This window comes from Puma concolor, chromosome E4 (assembly GCF_028749965.1).
Source record: "Puma concolor isolate L17-30 chromosome E4, mPumCon1.1.hap2, whole genome shotgun sequence".
Classification (NCBI taxonomy): Eukaryota; Metazoa; Chordata; class Mammalia; order Carnivora; family Felidae; genus Puma; species Puma concolor.
The window spans coordinates 1,787,130-1,800,507 of NC_141683.1; the positions used below are offsets into that span (position 1 = coordinate 1,787,130).

Below are 13,378 nucleotides of genomic sequence, written 5' to 3' on the forward strand. Positions count from 1 at the left end.
GCCGGCCCCCCAGCTGATTTCAGTTCCTGTCCTCAGCGGAGGCCTTCCGCTGTGCCAGCCAGGGCACCACGAGTGCTTGTGCCTGTGAGTACCAGTGAGCGTGCGCACCAGCGCGTGGCCACCGGCCGCCCTCCCTCCTCCCCACCACCACCCCAGGTACTGACCAGAAACAGGAAGTAAAATTAACCGAAACCGAGAACTGAAACCGACGTAATCTCTCGTTGCCTCTGGAAGAGGTCGCGCGGGGGCTGTGACACAACACAGAACTGGGGCACAGTGACTCTAGGGACAGGCCGACCAGGAACTGTGTCCGGAAGGGAGGCGTGGGGGCAACAGGCTGACGTCATTTCTGAGCAGGACACACAAAGGGGGCGGGGGGGGGGGGAGGGCAGGTGCTTCACCAGAACCCAAGTGCCCCTCACCCCACCCTGCTGCTTGGGGACATCCACGATGACAAAACGGGCTGGGGCAGCTTCTCCTGTCAGTGGCCTGTCTTCAGTGAGACGCCCGCTTCCTGTGAGAGGAAAGGCCCCTTCGGGGGTTGGGGGGGAAGGAGCTGGTGCCTGCCCCTCCCCCCACCCCCAGCAGTGCCCCGGGGCAGGGGAAGAGGGGGGCAGAAGACACCTAGAGACAGCACTTTGTGGGGTTCCAGGTCTTTAATTTTCCCTGCTTTATCTTTTTTTTTCTTTTTTCTTTTTTTAACAATCAAATTGGCAGAAAATGGCTGGGGCTGGTGGGCACTGGGGGTCCACTGAAAAATCCCCAAAATTCACACTGAGGTTTCAGTCCCCGTTGCTGAGGTGGGGATGAGGTCAGGCTTCACGGAGATTTCCCAACTCACCCTAGAACATTTTTCCCAAACGGCTGGAGAAGAGGTCAGAATAGGTCCCCCATTACTGTAGATGAGGATATGGTCCCCCCACCCCTCAAGCTCTTCTGATAATCGGAGATAGAAGGCTGTGGTTTCTAATTGCCTAAAATCATCTCTTAAAAATAGAAAACACGTGCAGTTGGCTTTGGTACAAAAAAGAAAACAACGACAACAAAAAAACATTCTGGTCCCGTGGGTTTTCCCCTCACCCCCCAACAAAGCCGTTAGGGCCACCTCAGCCCCTCCTCCATCAGCTCCGGAAGCCAGGCGGTCTCCCTGGGGCTCCCGGGGAGGATGGACAAGGGAGAAGAGCAGTGCGAGGCTGAGGGGGAGGGAGAGGGGCGTGGCCCTGCCCACAGCCCCTCTTGGGGGGGGGGGGGTCAGCAGGGTCCTGCGGTGCAGCCCCTCCTCACAGACGGTGTTGCCCAGGAGGGGCGTCAGGGTTAGAACCCAGCAGCGGCACGGTTAAGCCTGAATAAACCCCAGTAGTGTTACAGGACAAGGCCCCCTGATCCCTATGGCTTGGTTCCCATGTCCCTGGTGCTCTAAATCTCCCCACTCCCTGCGTCACTAATAAACAATAAATAAATAAATTTTCCTAAAGTAGAGGGAAGAAGGCATGAAAAACTGGCATCTGTGGTGTAGCTTCTGGATGCCACCAGGGGGCACTGCGGCCCAATTCCTCCAGCTTCCTAAGCGGCCCCAGGTGTCCAAGGAGCCCAAGAGCTGGCAAGGACAATCAGCAGTTCTAATGTTCCCTCATCATTGGCGGATTGGAGTCCCCAGAGTTTGCCTCCCTCGGTGTGTTCTTCATGGGGGCACAGGACGGGGGAGGGGCCCCCTTAGCTCTCTGAAGCCACAGGCTCCCCGTCGCGAGTCTCTGTCTCTTCCGGGATGTCCTGCATTCGGGTGAAGTCTAAAGGGGGACGGGGCAGCGTTAGTGAGAGGGCACCCGCTCTGCGAGCAGCTGCACCCCTACACTGACGCCGCCCCATGTCAGCAAAGTAACGTTCCCACACCTGTGTGCTGCTTCCCTTCCTGAGGATAGGAGGATACGGCTTGGCCAATAAAATACAAAATATTCTGGGGCGCCTGGGTGGCTCAGTCAGTTGAGCATCCGACTAGCTTTTGCCCCACATTGGCCTCTGCCAATGACAGCGTGGAGCCGGCTCGGGACCCTCTCTCTCCCTCTCTCTCTGCTCCTCCCCTGCTTGTCCTCTGTCTCTCTAAAATTAAAAATAAAATAAGATAAACAAATAAGGGCGCCTGGCTGGCTGAGTAGTGGAGCATGGGACTCGATCTCAGGGGTGTGAGTTCAAGTGGCCCCACGCTGGGTGCAGAGATCACTTAAAAATAAAATCTTAGGGGCGCCTGGGTGGCGCAGTTGGTTAAGCGTCCGGCTTCAGCCAGGTCACGATCTCGCGGTCTGTGAGTTCGAGCCCCGCGTCAGGCTCTGGGCTGATGGCTCGGAGCCTGGAGCCTGTTTCCGATTCTGTGTCTCCCTCTCTCTCTGCCCCTCCCCCATTCATGCTCTCTCTCTGTCCCAAAAATAAATAAATGTTGAAAAAAAAAAAATTAAAAAAAAAAAATCTTAAATGGGGTTCCGGGGGCAGGGGGTTCAGTTAAGCATCTGACTCTTGGTTTTGGCTCAGGTCGTGATCTCACAGTTTGTGGGTTCAAGCCCCACATCAGGCTCTGTGCTGACAATGCAGAGCCTGCTTGGAGTCCGCCCCCGCCCCTCCAGCCCACATCTCTCTCACTCTCAAAACAAATAAAACTAAAAACATAAACAAATAAGATACAAAGTATTTTAAGATGGTTACATAAAGGCACACTAGCTTTTGGTTATTTTGTGTTTCCTGAACAAACTATGAGAACTTGGAAGGTCTTAGAATTTTTTTTTTCTTAGAAACCTATTTCTATTTGAAGAGGCTGAGATCACACTCACTGGAGGAGACAGAGGCTCCTACATGTGCTTCCTAGAGCTCCGCCACCCGCTCACCATCAAAAGAGGCTGCAGGTGTGTCCTCTGTGTCCCTCCCAGGAGTCACCATAGCCCTGGGAGGTTAACTAGGGGTCACCTCAAATGTCCCCAGGACACACAGCCAAGGGCGGCACCCCACTTCCTTTCTGCGCCTCACCTCGCGGACTATGGGGAGGGGACAGGCGGCTGCCCCCCTCCTCCTCGCTGCCCGTGTCGGGGTCACTGCTGTCCTGCAGCCGTTCCTCGGGGCTGCCCAGGTCCTGCCTCTCTCGGTCCTCAAAGGGTCGATGGATAGAGCGAATGGTCACAGACAAATCCAGGCGGTCGTGGCCTCGGCTGGGCTGTGACGGGCCGGCAGGAAAGGCAGCAGGCCGAGGAATGAGCTCAGCCAGGGCAGCACCGCTGAGCGCCTTGTGCCCCTGACCGCCCGTCCCAGCCCCCCAGTTGCCCAGTTCTGTGCCCCACTGCCTATCCCAGCCGCCCAGACGGCCCGTGCCGGCCCCCCAGCCGGCGCCCAGTGCTTCTGGCCGCGGCCGATCGCCTTCGGGCTCGAGTCCCCGGTTGGCTCAGGGCCTCCTTACCTGCGGGGGCGTGAAACTCAGGTAGAGGGCGTCTCCGGCCGGGAGGCTCCGGCGCCGAGGGTCCAGGGGCCTGCGGGCCCAGGGGGCCTCGGCCTGAGGGGGCTCGCTATGGCCCAAGGCGGCCAGCTGCCTGCGCGCCTCCTCGGCCTCGCGCTCCAGCAGGGCCCGGGCCTGCTCGCTCTCACGGAGCCGGGCCTCCAGGCTGCCCGCCTCCGTGGCGCGCTCCTCGCCCAGCCGCCGGCAGCGCCGCAGCTCCTCCTGCAGCAGCGCGTGCTGACGCTGCAGCAGGGCCAGCTCGGTGGCCTGCTTGTCGGGGGCCGCGGGGGCCGGCCCGCTGCGGCCGAGCTCCCCGTCGCGGGAGTTGGCTCGGGTGAGCTTCTCCCGCCGCTCGGGGCCCTCGGGGAAGCGGGCTTCCATCAAGGTGTCCTGCTGGGCCACAGCCGCCTGGGGGCGCACGGGGACAGTCAGGTGTAGGGGAACCCGGTGGGGGGGGGGGGGAAGGGGAGCGTGCCTAGGCCAGGTTGACTGGCCCCCACCCCTGCCCCACCCGGCCTCCGGCTCCTCCCTGCCCCCACCGACCTGGAGACCGTGCAGAAGTCCATAGAGATTGACCAATCGCTGTAACGCTTCCTGAGGACAGAGGAGAGGGTGGGGACAGGGCCCAAGCTTCAGGGTGGGAGAGCTGCCCAGAAGGCGACTAATGTGGGTTTGGGGACAGTCAACCTTTGGACACTTTCCGATGTAGCCTCTCCCCGACACCACTCCGAGCTGGGCTCCAGTTTCTCAGACACGACACCCTCCCTCCAGTCCGCCATACCTCCTCACATCCCTCTCACCTCCTGGGGAGCCCTCAGCTGATTTCCGTTCCGATCCTGCAGAGACAGGCAAGGATGGGCACTCATAGGCACCAGGTCCCTGGAGCGTGTCCCTGACAGCTCTGTGTCAGGGGCCGACAGCCCGGCCACCCCCTTCCCACCCTCTGCCAGTTCCGGCACCTCCTGCGGACCCACCTTCTGGCTGGAGTCGGAGTCAGCTCTGCAGAGCTCAATCGAGCCATTGAAGGTTCTGGCCTCACCATCTGCAAAGATGGAAAAGGGCAGGCTGAGCTCCGACTTCAGGGCCCTGCGGTTTGGCCCCTCCTACCGCCCCCCCCCCCCCACCCCACCGCGGCCCCAGCCCGCACTCACTGGCGGTGACCCCAGGACTCGTGCTCCCGCCGCTGTCCGGGTCCACGGGCAAGGCTGGTTCCCGGGGCGTGAGGAGCAGCTCCACGCCGGGCCCCACCAGGAGGTCCTTCAGGCCCTCCACTACAGGGAAGGGAGGACGTGAGGACAGGAGCCGCGGAACCTTTGGTAGGGGCGGGGCGGCGGGGGGAGGGGAGGGGGGGCGGAGGTAGTGGTAGGGGGCACCCTCCTCCCACGGCGCCGGCAACGTTCAGGCACCTGGGGGAGCCCCCTGCACAGGTGGGCTCCATCGTACCACCACCCACGAGGCAGAGCTTACTTCAGCAAGGACCAGGCCTCCTTCCCGCACCGGGCACCAGCGGGCACTCCCATGGGGCTTCCCCTTGTCTGTGTGCCCACGCTCTGTGAGGTCACGTGGGGGGGCCCCCTCACCCTCACGGATGGCGTCCTGCAGCAGCCGCTCCCCGCGAGGGCACTCCAGGGACTCGGAGCGGAAAAGGCCCCTGGGCAGGGTGGGCAGGGTCACCCCGCCACCATCATCTTCCACCTGGAAATGGGTCATCTCGGCGAACAGCCCAACCTTCTCTTGTAGCAGCTCTACCAGCGCCCGGTCTTTCTGTCGCAGCTCCGCTGTGGACGAGGGACGGATGAGCACACGGAGGCCTGGGAGCCAGCAGCAGAAAGGCTGCCCGAGGGCTCAGAGGCCAGGCCTGGGCTCAGTGGTAGGACTTAATTCGGAATTTTTGGCATTTATGCAAAAAAAAAAAAAAAAGCCACTTCTTCAGGGAAAAGTAATACATTCACTTATTGTTTTCTAAAGTAGGCTCCATGCAGCGCCTGCGTGGCTCAGTCAGTTACGTGTCCGACTTCAGCTCATGATCTCGCAATCCATGAGTTCAAGCCCTGCATCAGGCTCTGTGCCGACAGCTCAGAGCCTGGCACCTGCTTCCGATTCTGTGTCTCCCTCTCTCTCTGCCCCTCCCCCACTAGCGCACGCTCTCTCTCTCTCTCTCTCTCTCTCTCAAAAATAAACATTAAAAAAAAAAAAATTTAAAGTAGGCTCCATGCTCAACGTGGGGCTCGAACTCATGACCCTACTCACGACCCGGAGATCAAGAGGTGCAGGCTCTACCGACTGAGACAGCCCGGAGCCCCTGCACTTCTGTTTTAAAAACAAAACTGAGACGACCTGTGGCAGGGACTGCAGGTGTCCCCAGGTTTCATCCTCCCATCTTCCTATAACTGGAGAATGTATACACATTTCATCTGGGCACATGGCTGCCAGTTAGACTACACCCGACAGCCTAACATTGCCACGGACTGAATTCTGGCCAGCGGACAGGACTGTCTCTCCGGATCAGCCCTTCCAAGAAAGGAGTGACGGAGGTGCCTGGTGCCTGCGTGGCTCAGTCTGTTACGCGTCCAACTCTGGCTCAGGTCATGACCTCGCAGTTCAGGAGTTCCAGCCCCGTGTCGGGCTCTGTGCTCTCAGTGCAGAGCCAGCTTTGGATCATCCGTATCCCTCTCTCTCTGCTCCTCCCCTTCCCGTCCCCCTCCCATCCCCCTCCCTCAAAAATAAATGATCAAAAATAAACTAACATTGAAAAATAAAATAGAGGCACTTGGGCGGCTCAGTCAGTTAAGCGTCTCTTGGTTTCAGCTCAGGTCATGATCTCACGATCTCATGAGTTCGAGCCCTGTGTCAGGCTCTGCGCTGACAGCGTGGCGCCTGCTTGGGATTTTCTCTCTGCCCCTCCCCCACTCGTGCTTGAACTCACGCTCTCAAAAATAAATACATAAACTTTTTTTTTTTTTTAATCTTAAAACAGAAACCTCTCCCTGTTCCTTTCCACCTCCCTGCTAGCTGGGATGTACATGTACCAGCGGGAGCTGGAGTAGCCACTTTGGACAGGGAGACAAGGGATCGCTGGGTAAAGACAGACAGCACAGCTGTACTGACTACCCGGCACTTCCCACCTCTGGACCGGAGAGAAATCACCTTCTACCTTGTTTAGGAAACTGATTTTTGTCGGTCTTTTTGTAGAACAGTTCACCATCTAACCGATAAAAGCAAAAAACGTAACTTAATGTCTCAACCCTGGTCTTCCTGGTTCCCCTTCATCGGCCACACAGTAAGAATACCGTTCTGAGTGTACTAGGTGCACACACGGGGCACGCGACTCACTCCTTTCCCCATCATTTTTACACCCGTGGTGGCAGACGCTTGGCGTGGTTTTAAACCTTGCCCTCTTACTTAACGAGACAGTCTGGTTACGGATCTACCTCAGCCCTCAAGAGCCACGTCCCTTTTTAAATAGTTCCATAGTATTCCATCGTGTGGATGTATGGTAATTACTTAACGAGCTCTGTGGATGGACTTACTCTTGATTCGACGTAGGTAGGCCTCATCCTCTGTCTCAATCAGTGGGAAGTCCTCTCTGGATGGGCATCTAGAGGGGTAACAGGTCGGGTGGGGTTGAGGGATCAGGAATCGGCCGCCTTTCCATGCTCTCTGCTTCTCCGGTAAGAGTCACCAGCCCCAGGCCCTGGCTTTAGTCACTCCTGACCCCCTGCTTTCCTTCACACCCATCATCTGTCTGTACTGGTGTGTGTGTTACCTCTCCACAGGCCACCTGCAGGGGGGCGCCATGAGCACGGGCAAACACAGGCTTTGGCGTTAAGCAAACTGGGCCCAGATCCTGGTCCCACTATTTACCGGGTGGTAATCTCTCCATTTCTCCTCTGAAAAATGGGTCTATCTTCTTCACAGGTTTTTTGATAGAATTAAATGAGATAACGTAACAGTGCTTTGAACAAGGCAAAAGCTCAATAAATCGATTACAAAAAGTAACATTAATTCTAATTTTCACAACTACAAATACGAATGCTGTTAATAAAGAGGCCCCCAGGGATCTACTGTCAATGGCTCAGGTGTTTTGCACTTTTCCCAGAACAGGCAATGTCCTACTTTTGCACGTTTTTGAAAAATTTGTTCAAAAGTCTAAATTGCCGAAGTAAACAAAAGGTTATATATTACAAAGTAAAGAAAATCCGGTTCTAAAAGCAAAAAAAATTTACAAATATCCTTATTGGGTTTATCTTTTGGCATCATCTTCAAGGACCCATTCTGAAATTTTACATGCGTTTTGTTTTTTGTCATCATAAAAGACACGGCACTGCTGAGGACATCAACTCTAACGTGTGTCTAATGGAAGCTGGAGGTTGGCTGAGGTAGCACACTGAGCAATTTCCTTCTTGCCCGGCCCGTACGAGGTGCGTGCATGAGACTTACTCCTCTCACCTCCAGGATCAATGGTTTCGTTCCCTTTTTCATTCAGTTTTAGAAAATAAAAATAAAATGCAATCCAATCCAAGTAACAGTTCACTGCCTACAGACCGGGGTGTTCATGCAGCTTAAACTGTACTGTGGGCCATCAGACAGGCCACCATAGGGTTAGGGGTTAGGGTTAAGGGTGAGGGGTTAGGGGTTGCGGTTAGCAGTTAGGGTTTGGGGTTAGGGTTAGAATTAGGGGTTAGGCATTGGGGTTGCGGTTAGGGGTTAGGGTTCGGGGTTAGTGACTGGGGTAGGGGTTAGGAGTTAGGGTTAGGGGTTAGTGGTTGGGGTAGGGGTCAGGGGTTAGGGCTAGGGGCTGGGGGTTGGGGTATGGTCAGGGTTAGAGTTAGGGGATGGGGGTTGGGTAGGGTCCGCTCATCATCGGGGTTTCGGGTCTGGGTTCAGTTTAGGGGCAGGGGTTAGTGTCCAGGGTCAGGGCTCAGGGGTTAGGGGTCAGGGTTAAGTCACAGCTTCAGCTCCAAGTGGTGCTTTGTCAGCTCACGTTGCTGCAAGGTGTCCCAGGTTGTCTTAATAGAAAATACAACTGTACAGGATACGTGAACACGGGTGACCATTCTGGCTTTGGGCCATCGTGTTTCTCCCCCCAGCCTGTGCCTCCACCCCTCAACCCCGGGTTCTTTCCCCCAGGGAGGGTGTGCTGTGGCCCAGGTCCTTCGGCTGCAGGTTTCCCGCGGACGTGCACACACTCACACGCGCACGCTCTGCTGAATAACTCGGATCCAGGTGCTGCGGTCATCCCGGGATGCTGTGTGGACCTCATACATCTCAGGGGGTGCCGCGCTGATCAGAAACATCCCTTTCTCCTGGTTGGCGATGTCCCGTACAATCAAATTCTGCAGTGATACCACCGAGGGCTTGTCCTGCCAGTCAGAAAGGGGCAAATAAGGGTATCTCGGTCTTCAATCTTTCCGGAATAGCCAAAGGATTGAGGGGCCAGCCTGCAGTACAGGGCACAAAGCTGTGGTGCAGCCAGAGGGGACTTTAGGAGCGCACATGACTTCTGACAAGTCAGTTAACTTTAATGTTTATTGGGGGCCCGGATGGCTCAGTCAGAAGAGTGAGCTACTCTTGAGATCAGGGTTGTGGGTCCAAGCCCTGCCCATGCTGGGTGCAGAGATTACTGATAAATAAATAAACTTAAGAGAAAAAACACATAAAAAAACACCTTAAAGGCTTACTTTCCCCATCTGCAACAAGGGGATTAATAATGGACCTCCTGACAGTGTAAAAGAGCCTGCACGCAGTGACCATACATGTTAGCTGTTTTTATGCCTTATGAGATATTACAGTAATGGTTACAGTAATAGCCATTTGACTCCGGAAGATTCTAGGGTTCTTTCCGGGTCGCATAGAAAAGGAAGAAGAACCCATAGCACTAGTCTGTGCTGAGGAAGGGGAAGGAGCAAGTTCTCACCAGGGCAGGGAAGATGTACTTCTGGTCCTTCTCCTGGAGGAACACCAGTACGTCTGTCATCAGCAGCATTAGCACATCTGGGCAGGGAGAGAGGTGGGAGAGCGGCCAGCCTCAGAGGCAGGGGAGAGGTGGGAGAGCGGCCAGCCTCAGAGGCCTGGGCGGCCGCTTGCCTCCTTCTCAGGAACCAGGCCCAACGTGTCCACTCAGGGCTCCTGCCTCTGTTCCTTCCGGTTGCTTCCTCTTACCTTTGCGGCCTCCCACCCGCCCATTCTTACACCTCAGAAATGCCAGGGGAGGGACGCCTGGGTGGTTCAGTCAGTTAAGTATCTGACTTCGGCTCAGGTCGTGATCTCGCGGTTCAGGAGTTCGAGCCCCGCATCGGGCTCTGCGCTGGCAGCTCAGAGCCAGGAGCCTCCTTCGAATTCTGTGTCTCCTTCTCTCTCTGCCCCTCCCCTGCTCATGCTCTGTCTCTCTCTCTCTGTCTTGCAAAAATAAATAAAATGTTAAAATAAAAAAAAGAAAAAAGAAACGCCAGGGGAGAAGAGGCACGTGCCACCAGATCAAACAGCCTCCCGGCTAGGGAAGACTACAGGGGGTCACCAGTGCCTCTGAAGGAAACTGATGCTGGTTTCTTAACCCAGGGATGACAGACCCCAGGATGTCTGCTGCTGGTCTTTAAGGGGTTCTGCAAACCTTCTGAAGTCGCAAAAGCAATTTTACGTGTTAATACAACACAGATGTGTATTTTCTGGGTGAAAGAGTCCAGACTTTTGGGGGAGGGCAAAAAGCATCCCCAGAGCAGGACGGGCCACCCTTTTTCAGCCTTTAAACTCCACGCCTTGGGGCACCTGGGTGGCTCAGTCGGTCGAGTGTCTGATTCTTGATCTCGGCTCAGGTCGTGATCTCGCTATTCGTGAGTTCGAGCCCCGCGTATCTGGTTCCATACTGTCAGTGCGGAGCCTGCCTGGGATTCTCTCTCTCTCTGCCCCTTCCCTGCTCTCTCTCTCTCAAAACAAATAAAAGTTAAAAAAGTACATATATTTAAATTCTATGCCTAGCAACCAACATAAGGGTTTTTAGGCTATCTGACCTCAAATCCCCCTGCCTGGCACATTCCCAGTGCTCGAGGGGCAGGGCGCAGGAGGACGTCACATCCACCTCTCCCACAGCTGAATAATCCCATCTCCCTCCACCCCAGAGGCCTCCTTCTTTGTCCTTCTCTGTCCCACCTTCCAGCCACTCAGATCCTGAGTCCTAGACTTTAGCAATGACGGGGAAACAAAAGGTCAAGTCTCCAGAACTCAGATGTCACAGTCAAAAAAACACACGCTCACCCTTTGCCCTTGGAGATCTTACTAAACTGTGGGCACACAGAGGGGAGGGCTTTTGCTAAATGCTTCAGAAATAAAGCTCTCCAGCCTTGCTATTTTTAACCCCCACGGTTTATATTCTTAGCTGCTGCGTGGGAGGGATGGAAAAGAGGGAAAGGGATGAAGACAGGCGCGGTAGGCACAGCAGTCCCCCAGCCTGTGCAGTGGGGACTTCATGACATGAGACACAGACTCAGGCCCAGGGAGCAGGTTCCCTCATTCCTCACCCCCAAAGCCGAGGCCTGCTACTCTCTCTGCCTTGCTTTAGGTAGGAAAGGCTTGGCCTGTGTGGTCTGGGAAGAGAGGCTGGGACGGCACCCCCCCCCCCACCCCCGCTCTCTTGTGTCTTCCCCCTCCCGCCTGTCCCTCACTGGGCTCTGCTCCCTGCTCTGTGCCTTCCCTGCCTGTGCTCCCAAAGCCCCCGCCCATTCTGCAGCCCCACCAGCTGCCCCTGGTCCTAGAGTTGCTCCGTCTTTCTCACCAAGACTGCTGGCTCTCTGGGCAGGCAAGGACCAAAGAAAGGGGTAAATCCTGACCAGGAAGCCCCTGTGCGGTCCGTGAAGTTAAATACAGAACTCGGACTTTGGCTGCAACAGAGACCACATTTTCCCTCCCACGGGGCCCCCCAGACATAGGGCCGCAGAGAGAGATCCTAGGGGCTGGATGCTTCTCTCTCTATACATCTGGCTCCAGGCTCTTGCCCGGCCTGCCGCGCTGACCACTGACCTTTGAAGCGGCCCGTCGCCGTCTTCCAGAGCAAGCAACCATCATGGATGAGCCTGCGCCTCAGAAGCTCCTCTCGGCCAAACGGGCCCTTGCCAGGCACGGGGGTCTGGGCCCGGGGGTCCATACGGTGATAGATCTCCTGTAGGCGGGCTCCCTTCTCCAGCTCGTGCACGTCCTGGTCCACATTGGATAGCAGCTCCTTCACCAGCCCCAGTGCTGTGCTCAGGTCCTGGCGCTCCTCCTCAGTCCCTGGTGCCCAGGGTTGGCATGAGGGACGGCCAGTCCGCTTCAGTCCGGCCCCAGGTCCCACGGTATCCTGACCCCGTCTTCGGATGTTGCCAGGGGCTCTGCATCTGATCCCGCCCTTTCCCTGGTCACGGAGCCTTTTCTCACCCGACAGACTCCCTACACGCCCCTCCCCGGGCCCACTCCCTCACCGTGGGAGTGCTGGAGGATCCGATTGATGAGCACCGGGTACTTGGTGATGCGCTGGGTCACCAGCAGGACGCACTCCTGCACCCCATGCCGCTTCAGCACGGCCGAACGCGTCACCTTCTACAAGGGCATGGGCAGAGCTCAGGGCCGGAGTGGGGAGAAGGGGAGAAAGAACACTGGATTTGGAGCCTGAGCTGTGGTGCGGGCCCTAACTGGGCCGTTTCCCTCCGCTGGCTTAGGGGGCTGCACCTGGAAAACGGGGACCACACGCCACGGATTTCCTACAAGGACCAACCAAAGCAGCGGAAAGCACTTGCTCTAGGAGAGCCCGGCCGGCTCAGTCAGTGGGGCGTGTGACTCCTGATCTCGGGGCCGTGAGTTCGAGCCCCACGTTGGGCATTTGCTCTACCACCATGAGGGCTTATGGTGGACGGGCTCCACGGGGCTGGGAAAGCACACGATGCCCCCCAGGAAAGGGCCTGCAGGCCCTGCACGCAGGTCCTGGAGAGGTCTGCTCACCCGAATGAACTGCTGGAAGCGTTTGTCCCGAGCATACAGCTCCTTATAGAGCTTTAAGGCCTTGGTGTGGCGGCTGCAGAACTCGGAGTAGGTCTTCCGCATCTGCTCTGCGCTGGCACCTGAGAACTGGAGGGCGGGGCTGGGTCAGCAATGAGCCCCGCCCCCCCGGACGTAAGCCCCGCCCCGGACGCCCGCGGGCCTCTCCAGCTCTCCTGGCTCCACCCCGCCAGAATCTGAGAGTCCGATCACACCTCTGCGTATGGGCCCCGCCCCTTCTCACCTGGCTGATGAGCAGGTCCCCCAGGCGGTGGATGACGAAGTTCCTGGTGCTGCCGGGGCACAGGGCTTGGCGCCGACGCTCCAACAGCTGGCCCAGGAAGCGTGTGTGGATGTCACTGAGCTCGTCCACGCAAGGGAACAGGCCCTGGACCACTCCGGGCTCCAGCTGCAGCTCTTCCAGCATCCCCGTGCGGAAGAGGCGCGTCATGATCTTCAGCGTCCGCACGTGGTGCAGCTCCGTCTGGATGAGCTCTGTGGGGACACAGGTCATGTGGACTCTACCTTAGCGTGGCCACAGTTGATACGGCCTAGGCTGGGGGCCTCGGGGCTCATGTGAGGTTTTTAAGGTCTCTTCCAGGTTGCCATTCTGCACCGTTATGGACTCAGGATTTTCTAATCATCTTGTGGCTTTCTGCTTTGCTACCTCAAGCTGTAAGCTGCTGGAGGCCAAGAAGCACGTGCCCTGTCACGTCCAGGTTTCCCACAGCCCCCAGTGTGATGCCCCGCACGGAACACGCAGGGAGTCAAGGTGGAGAAGGATGGGGTAAAGACAGGACCTGGGACACCAATAGCCCAAGAGGTGGAGGCATAACGGCAACTTGTGGGCTGGAGGTCAAGGTCTGGGGGGCTGGTGGGCTAGCAGGGTTGGGGGTGCTGGCA

General features: G+C 57.0%; 1 protein-coding gene across 8 annotated transcripts in view; it reads right to left on the bottom strand.

Moving 5' to 3' along the window:
- Positions 1-637: 637 nt before the first annotated feature.
- The window catches only part of ARHGEF2 (Rho/Rac guanine nucleotide exchange factor 2), a 45,264-nt gene continuing 32,523 nt past the window's right edge, over positions 638-13,378 (bottom strand). For 7 of the 8 annotated variants that reach the window (XM_086693577.1, XM_086693582.1, XM_086693584.1 and 4 more), the window contains 15 exons: positions 12,720-12,970; positions 12,440-12,565; positions 11,923-12,040; positions 11,486-11,734; positions 9,390-9,466; positions 8,666-8,835; positions 7,003-7,070; positions 5,053-5,250; positions 4,624-4,743; positions 4,447-4,514; positions 4,273-4,308; positions 4,016-4,066; positions 3,437-3,880; positions 3,013-3,196; positions 638-1,787 (listed from right to left, as the gene is read on the bottom strand). In XM_086693577.1, the coding sequence (XP_086549703.1) occupies positions 1,714-1,787; positions 3,013-3,196; positions 3,437-3,880; positions 4,016-4,066; positions 4,273-4,308; positions 4,447-4,514; positions 4,624-4,743; positions 5,053-5,250; positions 7,003-7,070; positions 8,666-8,835; positions 9,390-9,466; positions 11,486-11,734; positions 11,923-12,040; positions 12,440-12,565; positions 12,720-12,970 (2,234 nt within the window). In that variant the 3' untranslated portion in view covers positions 638-1,713. The remainder of the gene's footprint in view (positions 1,788-3,012; positions 3,197-3,436; positions 3,881-4,015; positions 4,067-4,272; positions 4,309-4,446; positions 4,515-4,623; positions 4,744-5,052; positions 5,251-7,002; positions 7,071-8,665; positions 8,836-9,389; positions 9,467-11,485; positions 11,735-11,922; positions 12,041-12,439; positions 12,566-12,719; positions 12,971-13,378) is intronic. The other variant, XM_086693578.1, reaches the window with a different exon arrangement.